At 33.5% G+C, this 15,572-nt stretch overlaps 1 protein-coding gene across 2 annotated transcripts in view; it reads right to left on the bottom strand.

Annotated features, from left to right (window-relative positions):
• Nucleotides 1–4,108: 4,108 nt before the first annotated feature.
• trappc9 (trafficking protein particle complex subunit 9) overlaps nt 4,109–15,572 on the bottom strand; it is a 224,263-nt gene continuing 212,799 nt past the window's right edge. For both annotated transcript variants that reach the window (XM_058753279.1, XM_058753280.1), the window contains 2 exons: nt 6,330–6,553; nt 4,109–4,683 (listed from right to left, as the gene is read on the bottom strand). In XM_058753279.1, the coding sequence (XP_058609262.1) occupies nt 4,513–4,683; nt 6,330–6,553 (395 nt within the window). In that variant the 3' untranslated portion in view covers nt 4,109–4,512. The remainder of the gene's footprint in view (nt 4,684–6,329; nt 6,554–15,572) is intronic.

Here is a 15,572-nt window from a genome sequence, read left to right as displayed (position 1 = left end):
AAGTGCACTTAATCCACACAAGTGTGCACTCACAACCGCACAGTTCAGCTTTAGGTTGCAGCAGAGCGTGAGAAAGAGCTCTGCGTTGTCATATGCTATCGCCATTATATAGGCTGAGCATCAGACGGCTTGCGCACAGACTGAGCTGCATTGTACGCAAATCACAGCCAAAATCGCTAAGTTTGTGATCTTCACTGAATCAATCAGTAGCAAATAAACAAGATATCTACAGGGAGACCAAAACTTCATATCCCACTTTGTTTATAAGAGTGATCAGATTTTTCTTTATTTTTTCGAAGAGTTCACAATAATCCTGAAGTAATCCACACAACTCCAGTCCATCAGTTTGTAAGAAACAGATCCATCATTAAGGCTTTTTTAACTTTAAACTGTTGCTTATAATATTGCTTTCTCCAGTGAAAAAGTAATCTCGTCTGAATCTGGAGAGAAATATGCACAGATCAAGTACTGTTTACAAGCAAAAACAGTCATAAACTGATATGTTGGTGGATTTTGATGAGAGGACAACAGGGGATGGACTATTTTATTGGAAGAAGAGTTATTATGGACTAATGTGTATTATTGTGGTGTTTTTATCAGCTGTCTGGACTCTCATTCTGACGGCACCCATTCACTGCAGAGGATCCACTGGTGAGCAAGTGATGTGATGCTAAATTTATCTAAATCTGTTCTGATGTAGAAACAAACTCATCTACATCTTGAATAGCTTGAGAGAGTTGGATAGCTTAACATTTTCAGCAAATTTGCATTTTTTTTTTTTTTTTTTGGTGAACTATTCCTTTTAAGGTACGACATTACAGGTGAATCAGTAATTTTACATTACATAGTAAATCTTTACTAATAGATATCATCATACTTCCCCCAGTTGATGAATCATAATACATTAAGACAATGCTTTATATTTTCACATTTTTGGACTGCTGTACAAGTTATGACTACATATGCAAATGATGCATTATGTAATTAAATGTGTATTCATTTGCATAGATTTCCGGGACAGGAATTCAAAAATTGGATAAAGCCAAGCTCAAATTTCTTGTTTCATTTTGTTGGCATATTAGTGTTCAAGGCTTTTACAGAAGGGATTTTGGATCTTTTTTTAGCACTGCATAAAACAGAAAATGCTAATTCACCATATCTTTAGGAATAAAATGCAATATAAATCAGAATCAGAAAAATTTTCAGAATATAGACGGGAGTAAAACTAAAGTTTGATTTATGTAAGTGCTACTGAAGTGGATATTTCTGGTTTAGTGCATTAGTAAAAACTAATTTTGAGAACTCATTTTTGTACTGTAATTAAAAGCTACAGATGCAAATAGATAAAGTGTAATAAAAAACTAAAATGTGCATTTTGGATGTTTTCTTTCTAATTCTATGAAAGAAGACCTGTTTTAGAAGCAAAATCTGTGTACAATACTTTTGTCTGTAATCTCTTGCTTTAACTACCTGAAAAACCTGATTTTGATGGTGAATTTTTACTGTAATGTACAGAAATGGATACAAGCACATGAACACAAAATCTGTGATTGTGTTTAAGCTTGATTTACGTGTTGCATTCAAATTGCCAATAAGTGCATTATAGCTGACATTAGCATAAACACATCTCTTCTATGGTCATTTTCAAGCTTAAATATATGCTAATGACCTAGTTCAAGGTCAAACGGATGATAGGATGATAGGATGAGGGTCATAGGTCAGCGGTGACATCCTTGAATGAGCTGTAGATGTAGGAGGAACAGTATGACAGCATTAGTGGAGGTTCATTCCCTTGAGAAGATTAAGAAACAGTATTCTGCATTTTCACTGTTTTTCATGTGTGTGTGTGTTTGATGAAGCCCCTGAATTTTTCCATCCTGTGGCGACAGAGCAGATCAAAGTGAACGTCAGGAAACCTGTGCTGAGATAATCTCATTCATGACGGAACATGAAGGAAACACACACACAAATGGACATCAAGGACACACACACACACACAGTCATAATTGAAGTTGTGAGGTCTGGGCCGTAAAACTCAGTATTCTGAATTTGTTGGGTTCATCATTCAGAACTCGTGTGTGTTTAAGCATCTCGGCTCATTAACTCATGCTAATTGAGATAAATATGAAAAGTTTAAAGTGTCATTAAAATGATTCATTTTTCTTTGATCACTGCTGATTTTCTTCAGCAGCTGTCTGAACATTTGGAAGTTTTAAACAAACAAAGGTCTGTAAAAAAAATAAAACATAAAACCTAATTTTTCTATTTAGTATTTATTAATAATTAAAATTAATTTATGTAATAAAAAATGGCTTGAAAACTTAAAAGAAGTCCTTCCTCGCACAAAGATAATTATCAAATTATACAAAATATTAAATAAACTTGCTACTACTGGGGAAGAAAAAAATTTAAACTAAATGACGAAGATTATTGACTGTAGATACTGCATTTAATTTCAGATGGCTGTAGAATTCACAATTATATGTAAGATTTTATTTTTTCTCACATTTACATTTGAAATTAAAATCAGTGTCTACAATCAATAATTTAGTTTATATTTTTTCCCAATGGTAGCAAGCTTATGTTGTATAATGTTACCTTATTATCTTTGTACAAGGAAAGACTAAGAACATAATTTAATTTAATTTACGATTTAATTATTGTTAAAAACTTAATTATCTTTATCTAATAAATGACCTATTATTTAGTGTAATTCACACACTGCAGATGTTTCTGCTCCTAAAGCAGCGTCACGTTAATGGCGGTTTACGTTATTTTCAAAATATACTGTAAAATATACTGTCGACTCCAGTTTTTCATGATTTTTTTTTTTTTAAATCTGATATTGTTAGGCAATCTAGTTATTGATCCTTTCCTTCTGTAACCTAAATATTCTACAAAAATTTCCACTGCAATATTATCTGAACTTCTACATCAATCATTTTAAAAGCAAATGACCTCTTCTGTTAATGACTCTGATTTAGAGACACAATTTGGTCAGATGGACTTTGAGACCATCTCAGCGCTGGAATCCCTGAGTGGAAGTTTAATGCTAATTGAATTACTGCAACTGCAATCACTTACCATTACAGCACATAATGTAGACCATTTCAGCCGCCTCTTGCATTATCATCGCTGGACCACACCACAATAAAAGCATTAATATCACATTTCCAGCAATCATCGGTTGCTAGAAAGCTCGCCTCAGAAAAATGGCCTCAGTTCCTGGAACAATATGAGGTGAAAACCAGCACATATTCATAACCTGTTGTGTTCAAGTTCAGTCTTAAATCCGGGTGATTTTTGCATTTTAGAGCAGGCTTGAAACACATTTGTGAAATTATTTCTAAAGTGCTTAAAAACTCTTCAAACCACTATACTTCCACTATATTTTGATTATATTTTGAGGTTTTAATTAATATTTCAACAAGTCAAGAGAAGACAACATACCAATCTTTAGCTTAGATTCATAGTTAGATAAAAATCATCAGCGGTGTGGACATCAGATTCATAAGCAAACACATACAAGAGACTAGAACTGTTTCATAATTACATAAACTATATCAAAGTCATGGTTCCCACACACGGTCACAAATCCATTTATGCACCAACCCCCAAAAAACTGATCCAAATGTGCTAAAAGCTGCATTGTGACAGATGAAACTGATATTTACATGCACTATTAAGGCAACCCCCTAAAAAAGCTGCCAAGAACATATTTAGATCATATCTCAGCCCAAAATCAAAGGAAAATTATTTTTTATTAAAAAGCCTGTTTTTATCCAGTAAGATTTTTTGAATTGTGAATTATTCTTATAACAATTAGGAACATTTTCCTGGACATTTCCCTTCCTACTCTCATTACCATAATGCAAAAAAAAGAGAGAAAAAATGATAATAAAAATATATAGTTGATTATTTGATTAGTATGTTGATTATTTGTTTAATTTTTAAGAATCTGTAATCAAATTATTGTTGTATATATTATTGCAGTATAACAAAAATATTGCAGGACTGCAGACTTAAGGCAAAAATGTTAAAATAATGTCATAATGCTAAAAATAATTATGGTTAAAAACAGGCTTCAACCAAATATAATTTTGGGGGAGGGCAAATATGTGCTGAAAATGTTTCATGCATTAGCAGCATGACTTCGTTGTGCAGTCCAGCACATTTTACATTTCTCCACAGTCACGATCACTTAACAAGATCAATTCAGGACTAAATTGTAAGACCTCCTTAGATGTTTTCACTTAGTGGTTACCTGAAACATGTTCTTCATCCTTTAGTCTGTCTCTAAATAGGAGATTGAGGGATTCAGAACGGAGCGTAAGGTGGAGGATTTGGCATAAATTGAATCTTCAAACTCTAAATCCATCATACACTAGAACTGCACTCGCTCTAGACTCAATAAATATCCAGATCAGCTCAGTAGTCATCTAAAAAACAGCAGAACTCCCCCCAGGTCCCTTACAAAAAGCCTATTGAGTCTGTCAGGTCAAAGGTCAGAGTTCAGAGTTCGACTGGCTCCTGGGCTTTGATGTGGACGCTGGGCAGACAGAACCAAGCGGGCGGCAGGTCGCGGGCCGTGCTGTCATCTTGGAACTTGATGTTCAGATAGAAATCACCGGTGTATAAGAAGAGCAGGGCTCCCACACACACTGAATTCTCCGTAGGGTTCACCTGCGGACGAGAACATCAGACTCCTCAAACACCTGCAACCTACACACTCCTCACATACAAAGAGAAGTCTTACAGCTGCAGAAGCAAAGACAGTCCATCCTCTTTAAAACAACCAGACTTTAAAAGTGAACAGAGTGAACAGGACTTCATAATTCTGGTCTCAAAAAGACCTCAGATCTCACTTTGCAACATTTTATTTGTGATTCACTACTTTGTGTGTGTGTGTGTGTTTGGAAAATGGACTACTACAACAGTATATAATAATAATAATAATAACAACAAAAATAATTTAATTAATTAAAAATATTATATTACACTATATTATATTATATTTCTGACATAATTTCATATAAACTACTAGTTAAAAATTTAGATACATATAACTGAATTTATGCTTCTCATGATCTTAAAAACATTTTAATCTAAAGGGTTATGAATTAATGCTTGTAATTTTTGTTTGTACAATACAAATAAATTAATTTAAATTACACAAACTTTTAAATTAAATGTTTTATTATTAATAATAACAATAATGGTAATAACGGTAATATACAAATATTGAAAAAAAATATATATATATAATATTAGAAAATTGTCATACAATATTACATATATTATGCATTTATATATTTCTGTCATTATTTCGATAAACTACCAGTTAAAAGTTTGGGTACAAAGGACCAAATTTATGCTTCGATTATCTTAAAAACATTTTAATTTAAAGGTTTATGTAATTATTATTACTTGTACTACTACTTGTAATAGTAGTAGTAATACTAAACAAATATTAAAATCTAAAAATGTATTACATATAAATATTAGAAGAATTATTATGCAATATTACATATATTTATGTATTTCTGTCATGATTTCACAAACACTACCTGTAAAAAGATTGGACACAAGTGACAATTTTTTATTTATCTCTTGATTTTAAAAACAATCTCATTTAAATGTTTATGATTGAACACTTTAACGCTGCCTTTTTTTAAAATAAAGACAAATAAATTCAGAAATAATATAAACTTTCATTTGTTTAACCTCACTGGTCTTTACACAATTCCCATATTTTTCACAGTTTTGATGACTCGTGGAAAATAATACTTTAAAAGAATAAGTAGATGTGTTCAGTGTTGACCGTTTTAAATCTTGTGTGTGTGTGTGTGTGTGTATATATATATATATATATATATATATATATATATATATATATATATACAAATATATATATATATATATATATATACACATATATATATATATATATATATATATATATATATATATATATATATATATATATATATATATATATATATATATATATATATATATATATATATATATATATATATATATATACATACACATACATATACACATATATATATATACATACATACATACATACATACATATATATATATATATATATATACATATATATACACACACAATGTATATACAGTCTTGCAAATCTCTCTTAAAAAGTCTTAAAGAGGATGGAAAATGATTGTGGAAAACTAAATGAGGATTTCTTTTCCAAGAAACCTTGATCAACACATCTGTAAGTGGACTGTGACTGAGAGCTGAGAGGAAGTGACCCGGCTCAGACAGAGTCCTGCCGCTGTGCGTCATTAGCTCACCGTGCCGATGTAGAAGGTGTTAGAGCCGATGAAAGTGACGGCATCCTGCAGGTCGTAGTTTTGGACTCCGTTCTGATAGTCTTGGAAGGGGACGACGGTCAGAGAGAACGGTCCGACGGCGCTCTTGCTGCGGTTGGTCAGTTTCACCTCTAACGGCACAGCGTCTCCGACCCTGCAGTCAGCGATCACGTCACAGTCACACGGCTTTCCGTTAACCACAACATCTGCAGACAGAGAGGGAGAGGCGTTCAGCCCAAAGCGTGAGAGAAACTAGAGAAGTCTTCTCTGCTGAAACACGGTGTAGACATGCTTTATAGTTGCAACGCAAAACTCTCCAGCTCACATTTATTGAAAACTAAACCGCAATACGTAGTCATTCAAAAATCATCACAAACACAAGCTACTGTTTTTCTCAGCTGCACATTTACTCAATCCAGTAACAAATTTCTCAAAACTACAACCTCCCAAAAATCAACTGTACAAACTCTCTATTCAAAACTATTCATCTTTAATGTAATTCAAACTTTGCCTTCAAATGGTTCATAAAGCCATCAAATACAAATATACACACAGCACTCATTACTGACTGAGTGATTTATTAAAAACCGTATGAACCTCACCACTATGAATGAATGCAACCACTTGAAATGGTGCAAAACCACCAGTAAATGACTGAATGTGCAGATACTGAAAAACTAAAAACATATAAACACTTCTTCAGTATAAAGTTTTGTTTTTGTGATTACAGTGTGATTCAGAAAAATTAAGCATCATTTCAGGAAAAGAATACTTCCATTATTTTGGATGCGGATGAACATAAGAAGTTTGTAGAAGAACTGTATAAAAAAGGAAGTAATAACATGATTTAAATGTGTAGAAAATAACCTAGTGAAAGGAATAGTTGATGCAAATATACAGTATATACGCTATCGTTCAAAAGTTTGGGGTCAGTAATATTTTTTTTTTCTTTTTTAAAAGAAATTGAAACTTTTTTCAACAAGTATGCATTAAATTAAATTAAATTGACAGTAATGACATTTATAATGTTAGAAAAGATTTCTATTTTAAATAAATAAAGTTCTTTTGAACTTTCTATTCATCAAAAAAAATCCAGAGTAAAAAATATATCAGTTTTTACAAAAAAATCATTAGGCAGCACAACTGATTTCAATATTGATAATAATAAGAAATATTTCTAATATGCATATCAGCATATTAGAATGATTTCTGAAGGATCATGTGACACTAAAGACTGGAGTAATGATGCTGAAAATTCAGCTTTGCATCCAAGTAATAAATTACATATTAAACCAAGTAGAAAACATTCATTTTTAAATTAATTATATTTCACAATGTAAGTATTTTTGATCAAATTATTATTATTCATTATTATAAAACCATTATTATAATTTGAAAAACATTAAAAATAAACAAACAAAACCTTACTGAACGATATTGTAATTTGGACAATTTTTTTTACATTTTTGCAGCTCAACGATTTGAGTCCACATTCATTATTATTTTTCGAAAAAGAACAGATGTCCTTTTATTTCCACAGAAGAGAAAATCATACAGGTTTAAATGATGAGGGTGAGTAAATGATGACAAATCTTGGATGAACAAACCCTTTACAATGAAACGAAACCCACAAAAAAACATCTGCTAGCTAGACTGTTTCATCTGATCATCAAACATAGTTCTGACTCTCAGAGAGGCAACAGTGGCAACCCATGATGCACCAGCACTGATCTCAGAGCAGATCATGAATGAACGCTCACTAAAAACAAAGAGGAAAGAGTAAATAATCCAGGTTTTGTGCTACTGATAGTGAAGAAAGCTGCTCTCAGCTGTCGCTATCTATCACGAAGAGGAGTTCTCCGTGTCTCTTCAAGCGCAGGAGGCAGAGCTGTCACACGAGCCCCGTCCCAGGAGAGCGGCATGCTGGGAGATGCGGTCCCTGTGGGCCTCTGTCAATGACACACAGACAGACAGCCTGCCCCGCAGGACTACAGCAGCTCACTGCAGGATAAATAATCTCTTATTGACAGGACAGCTGTAGATGTCTCGGTCTGAGCTCTGAGAAGAGGCAGGTACGGTAATGATGATTTAACAGTCGCTATCAAAAACCAAGAAGGCAAATGTCAAGCTTTTTTTTTATTTTATAAGCCGAGCCCAAATGTTTTGCTTCGCATCATCAAATATTCATGGTCTCTCCTGACTGACGTAAGACTTGGGGAAATAAAGTTTTTCACTCTGCAAACCCAAATGTTATTTCAAGTCCCAAAATAGCATTTCACCAGAAACAGAAAGCGTTTTTGGAACAGAACAATGCCACCGGCACCGACTAAACACAAGCTGTTTAATCAAGATTGGTTCCAACAACTCCTGTTTCATTTAAAGCTTTGTCTTTAAATGCCGAAGATCAAACGCAGACCACAAAACACATCATCGCTTAGCCGTCAAAATAATGTAATGTATGAAACAATATTTAGCTGAAAACAGGGCACAACTTTGTTTGTTTGGGATTAGTAAGACTTTTAATGTTTTTTAACAAGTCTCTTACCTTCATCAAGGCTGCATTTATTTGATTAAAAAATACAGAAAAAAACAGCAATATTGTAAAATATTATTGCAATTTAAAATAATGGTTTTCTATTTTAATATACTTAAAAGTTAAAAAAAAAAAAATAACCCAGCAGTTATGCCAAACTTTTGAACGGTACTGTATGTTGTTAGAAAAGATTTCTATTTTGAATAAACATTGTTGTTTTTAACCCTTTATTCATTAAAGGATCCTGAAAAAAGTATCACAGGTTCCAAAAATAAATAAATAAACAGCAGAACTGTTTCCAAAATTGATAATAAATCAGCATATTAGAATGATTTCTGAAGCATCATGTGACACTGGAGACTGGAGTAATGATGCTGAATATATATATTTATTAATGATATTCTAAATTATTATTATTTTGTGCACTATTAAATGGCATTTACTGATATTTTTGTATTAATTTATCTATTTAAAGGGGGAAAAAAATGTTTTCACAATCCAATTGATTCCTGACATATAAAATGAAGTCCCACTGTATTTGTTTTTTCTCAATGAAATGCATCACATTGTGGTAAAGTGGGTTATGAATGCCATTTTCATGTTGACTTTAAGAATTTCTTAAGCTTTGTTGTCTTTTCATCCACTACAGGTTTAGTAAGATACAAAGTTTCATTCAGAAAGTAAATCCACCAAAAATAAACCAAAACATGAATCGTGTAGTTGTACCTCCTTCAATCTTATATTCTGAACACAAGTTAAGAGGTTGATTATGTTATGCTATTTCAGAAGTATCCAGAGACGATCACTCTCTCTCTCTCTCTGTGTGTGTGTGTCTGTGTGTGTTCAGTTTATAGACAATATGAGATCAGATTTTCTGAAATTGTACCTTATTTTCGCTCTATCCACTTTACAAATAATAGCCCTCCATTTCATCTGCCACACACACACACACACACACACACACGTTCGTTTTTGTGAAAAGTGGGGACATTCCATAGGCGTAATGGTTTTTATATTGTACTTACTGTATGTGCTATTGCCCTACACTAATCCTACACCTAAACCTACCCCTTACAGGAGACTGTGCATTTCAACTTTCCCCAAAAAAACCTCACTGATTTATAAGCGTTTTGAAAAGTGGGGACATGGGTCAATGTCCTGAAAAGTCACCTTCACCTTGTAATACCTATGTCATACCTTTGTCATTATACAAATCTATGTCCTGACATTTCACAAAAACGTGCACACACACAGACACACACACACCAGTAGCCCATATATTAAATCAGAAAATCTCTACAGGCGAATCTCACCAAACTGGTCAAGAACAAGTTCAGGTCACTTTTCTCAATAAGAAAATAAATTTAGCATTTTGCAAGAAAATGATGTTCATTTAGAGCCATTTGTTGGACATTCACAATTCTCATTACTGTAATGTAAAATAAATAAATAAATACAATTTATAGATAAATAAACACATCAATAAAAATAAATAAAATTAGATGGATTATAGATAGATTAGATTGAGTATGTAAAATGTTGATTTTTTTTCAGTTTCTTGATTCTAGACTACTACAACAATATGTCGGATGAGATTAAGTAAAATAAATATTTATATGTTTTAATTATTTTTTGAATTAAAATCACTGAATTACACTGCATTATTACAGTCATGAAAGTCTAATGAGAATAAGAACTGACAAAAATTACAAATGACAAAAAACAAGCAAATGTTACATTTCAGGATGCATTGCACAGTAATGTTCATTTAGGTGAAAAAATATGCTTAACTGTCATGAAAAGAATGTCATAAAATAGGACCAGTTTAATATTCGTAATACTCTTTCTTTAGATTTTATGCTGAAATTTGATCTGGACTTTTCTTTGTTGAGAAGACTGGCATCAGAAAGCACAATTAGTGTAATGTCATACTTCAGTGAGAGTTACAGCACACAAATGCCCATGGATACAGCTGGATCTGTATGGAAACAATCCTCTCCACCATACGCATGTACACACACGGCTCTGGTGCGACACCTTACCAAGTGTTATATTTAGTTTTTTAAAGAGCTGTTGCTAGGAGATGTGAAAATGATAGGTAGATCAGCTGTGGACGGGTGGAGATATTCCTCCATAATGATGAACAGAACAAAGACAGAGAGAGAAAGGGCAATCAGACATGCAAAGAAATGCAAACTCCATACAAAAACTACAATTTGACATTCTCTGAAGAAAACGGGAGTAGTGTTCACTCATGTGTTGCTAGGTGCTTATGCACTCACCCAAGTCAGAATGATTCACATTCTGCTCACCTGTCTCTCAGGTTCACCACGTCAGCATTGTTGTGGTGGTTGTTGCTCTAGAATGGTTGTCGGGGGTGACAACGATGTCACAGCATGCTCATAAAAAAAAAGGAACAGGTTGTCATGGCAACCAGGTCTGCCCATGGCACCGTGCGGACGCAGTAAAAGTGACGGAAAGCTGGAAAACAGTCTGACTCGGCAAAGCCACATGCGCAGACTGATTCCTGGAGTTTGCAGGAGTTCTGTGTATGACAGGAATCTGAGCTGCTGTTTATGACTCGAACGCACCCAAAGGACATCAAAACACTTTAACCTAAACAAACAACACTTCTCTATGACAAAAAGTTAGACGACAAGTTCAGATTTTCAACTAGGAAAGCTCACAAACAGAAACTGCTCCCATTTAAAGCAGTTAACATGGCAACAACAGGTCACTTTGGATCAGTACTAGATGGTATATTCGCAAAATAAAAGTGTCCTGTCTTGTACTTTCCTTTCCTTTCCTTTCCTTTCCAAACCAAACCAAACCAAACCAAACCAAAACTCTTATGGCTAACCAGCCTACAGGTACCAAAAGATGTGTGAGATGACAGTGAAAATTAACTGTTAATATTATTATTAATACCATTACCAGCATCATCACCATTGTTATTATTAATGAGACCAAAAACTGCCCTGAAAATGACCTATTATTATCATCATTATTATTAATGACACCGAAAAATTGCCTTGAACTTTTATATAAGTATTATTATTATTATTAATAATATTATATGATACTGAAATTTGCCCTGAAAAGTATTATTGTTGTTGTTATTATTGTTATTATTAATGACAATGAAAATTGCCTTGAAATTTTTATATAAGTATTATTATTAATATTATTATTAATAATATTATATGATACTGAAATTTGCCCTGAAAAGTATTATTGTTGTTGTTGTTATTATTATTAATGACAATGAAAATTGCCTTGAACTTTTATATAAGTATTATTATTAGTATTATTATTAATAATATTATATGATACCGAAAATTGCCCTGAAAAGTATTATTGTTGTTGTTGTTATTATTATTAATGACAATGAAAATTGCCTTGAACTTTTGATATAAGTATTATTATTACTGACGTTCATTAGTAGTATTATTAGTATTATATTAATTATGACATTGGAAATTTCCCTGAAAAAATCCTGTAAGTACTATTTTTAACAACAATAACAGTTGTTGTTGTTATTATTATTAATAATATAAGTAGATATTCTTAAAATCATCATATAGTTTGCACTCTGAAACAGCACAAATCCTCTGACAAGTACACTGGCCATGATGTGCATGCAAATGGTTTCAAACAAACTCTTACTAACCAGATCAGAAGGGTTTCTACCTAAAGGTCTGGATAAACTTAGTCTTTCTTAGATTCTAGAACATGAATGTCAGCAATCTATTAACAGCCCTCCTGTAAATGTTTAACCATGTGGTAATTTAGATGAATTATTAAGCTGAGTTATACTAAGGTGGAGCGCTGTCATGTAACAGCATAAATTTTACTTGGAAATCTATATAAAAGCACAGAATCAGCAGGCGCGCGACCTCAGCAAGAGTTTATCTTCTCATCTCATTTCCTCCACATTAGCGCTGACTTTCGGCTGGCAAACATGAAGGTGTCAGGTGCTTTCAGGCCACGACGATCACACTAGAGCTGTACCTGCTCGAGAGTTTTATTCCACAAGGCTAAAGAAACATCCATCTAGTCTTCTTCAAGATCAGGGCATATGTTCTCAAGTGCACTACTCAACGCTGTAAGAAACACTAGTGGGAATCAGGTCTGAGGGACACAAAAGACCTTTTCAATCTTCTCGTTCTGAATTGCAAAGCTAGAGAGCAGAGCAACGTCCTTCAAACGCAGTTCAGCCTGGTCGACGCGCCGCTATTAATCAACGCTGAAAGAACAAGAGGGATATCTCTCACTGTCACGGCTGAATCATCGAGTGCTTAAAAACGTGTGGTAGACTCTGAATGGTTATATAAGATCAATTAATTACAATGCTTCAAAGTGGCACTCTATTGAAATCCCTCAGACTTCTTTTTCTTCGTCTTCACAAATTTCTCCAATTAATTCAGCTCCGACTGCTTAACAGATGTCTGTAGCACTTAAATTTGACATTAAAGTTTGAAAATCCCCAGTGAATTACTGTAATTACGAGTTTCAACTAGTAAAAATAGCTCTTATCTGAGTCTGAGGACGTGAACAGGTCAGAATAAAATCTTTCAGTTGCCACTTTGTAATTCAGGTCACTTCGGCATTCAGAAATCTTACCATCACTGATGATGTCATTGTAATATTTGCAAAAGAATTGAGTTTTTCATTCTTGCGAGGAGAAAAAAAAAAAAGAACTTCAGTGTATGGAATGTAGCATATGTATGCCGAAACACTGCGGATCTTTTCTTTCGTGCATTTACATGCAAACTGAATTGTTATTGCTGTTTTTCTTTCATGTGTGCATATGAATACTGAATTTAATGCAAATCCACTTTTAATGTGAAGGACTAAATTACTGAATGCATAAACGAAGTTGATATTTCTTTCATGCATGCACATGTGCATTGAATAATGATTGCCTTTTCTTTCATGCACATATATGCACGCTGAATGTAATGCATCCACACATGATGAAATGGGAATGTATGAATAAATGTGTGTGTGTGCATAAACATACTACAAATAACAAGATTTATAAGATATATAAGATGTTTATTTTACAGATTGTATATAAAACCAAAGCATTTAATTTTTAAAGGGACTAAAACTAAAAAAAGACTATAAATTTAAGACTAAGATTTAATGTACTTTTTAAAATATAAAACTATAAATTTATTTCATATTAAAATGAAATAAAAGTATAAATATTTTTACATTTATTAAGAAAAAGAAATAAAAGTTTTAAATGCAGTACTTTTTGAAATGAAGAAGCATGGTACATGACATTCACACACATCTCAAGTCTTACATCTGATCAAGCAGATGAGGATAGAAGCCATTTGTTCTATCTATTATATTTGTGCACTGTCACGTTTACACTGGCTATGAAATAAAGACTGGTATCAAACCTGGCTGAGAGCCTCCGGCTGGCGATGCCTCTTTCTCCAGAGAGTCTGATCAAATCAGAATTTCCTGTTTTGGACGACACTGAATTCATCTCAACTCAGAATCACTCCTGTTCATTTCCAACTTTAATTATTCTTCTTCTATGGCAGAATTCCTCTACTGGATCCATCCTGCCACATTCTTCCCTCGGCTCTGGCCTGATATGGCTGGATATTCACAATCAACAAAGGTGACAAATAAATTCACAGAGGCAGCAAAACACTTCCCTGCATCGAAAGATAAAGAAGCTCCAGGCTCAAACTTTTCAAACAAACAATTCAAAGGTTCACTGAGCAGAACAATACAAAGAATCAAACACAAACATATTGCTTCAAATTACAACAATGGAAAATTCTTAAAGTAAATATATATATATATATATATATATATATATATATATATATATATATATATATATATATATATACACACACACACACACACACACAGAGTGGAGGCCAAAATTATTAGAACACTAGTATTTTTACCAGTAAAAAATGTTTTTAAGTCAGTTATTTCTGATGCAGTGTGTCAGCAGGAAATATCAGTTCATTGTGAATGGTTTTCGATGCTCAGCAAACCTGACAGTCGCTGATCAATAATCAGCTATGCCTGAATCACAAACACAGGTTACGGTGTCAGTTCAGCTGTGAAAATATGGCCGCATTGACGAACACAACCCGCAGAGCTGATCAATGACGGAGGGAAAGCGGCGCTTGGCAAGGTTACGCCGTGAAACTGCTCTACAGAGCTGTCAAATGAGCAAAGCAGCACATAAAAAAAGAAAGGGAAGTCTGGAATGGATGTGAAATGTTCTCCGCAGGAGGTCCGTGTCTACTGGAGATTTCATTTGGCCTTACGAATGATTAATCTAAACTAGATCCACTGCACTAAATGATTTGTTCATCGTCCTTCTTTGAAGATGCTGTGGATCTTTGACACGCCACTGCAGATCTTTTGAGAGGGAATAAAGGACAGTGCTGGGTTCAAGCAGCACATAACCCATTCTACTTGGACAAAAAATTGCTTTAAATAAACATGTCATTAACAATTTCAGGCCATTTTCTGCAACCTCGAGTGCCATACTAGATCTGTCAAATGCATAAAAATGTAAATGTCAATAAATGCAATATAGGCTTCATCCAATTTCTAGTGTTTGCACTTAACCCAGACTGGCGAAATCCACCACTTGGGCAGACATTAAATCAGCACTAGCCAAAGATGAATTGCCACTTACTGCT

Source organism: Onychostoma macrolepis, chromosome 19 (assembly GCF_012432095.1).
Source record: "Onychostoma macrolepis isolate SWU-2019 chromosome 19, ASM1243209v1, whole genome shotgun sequence".
Classification (NCBI taxonomy): domain Eukaryota; kingdom Metazoa; phylum Chordata; class Actinopteri; order Cypriniformes; family Cyprinidae; genus Onychostoma; species Onychostoma macrolepis.
Note: the sequence above shows the minus strand (reverse complement) of the source record. Positions and strands in the feature narration are given on the sequence as shown.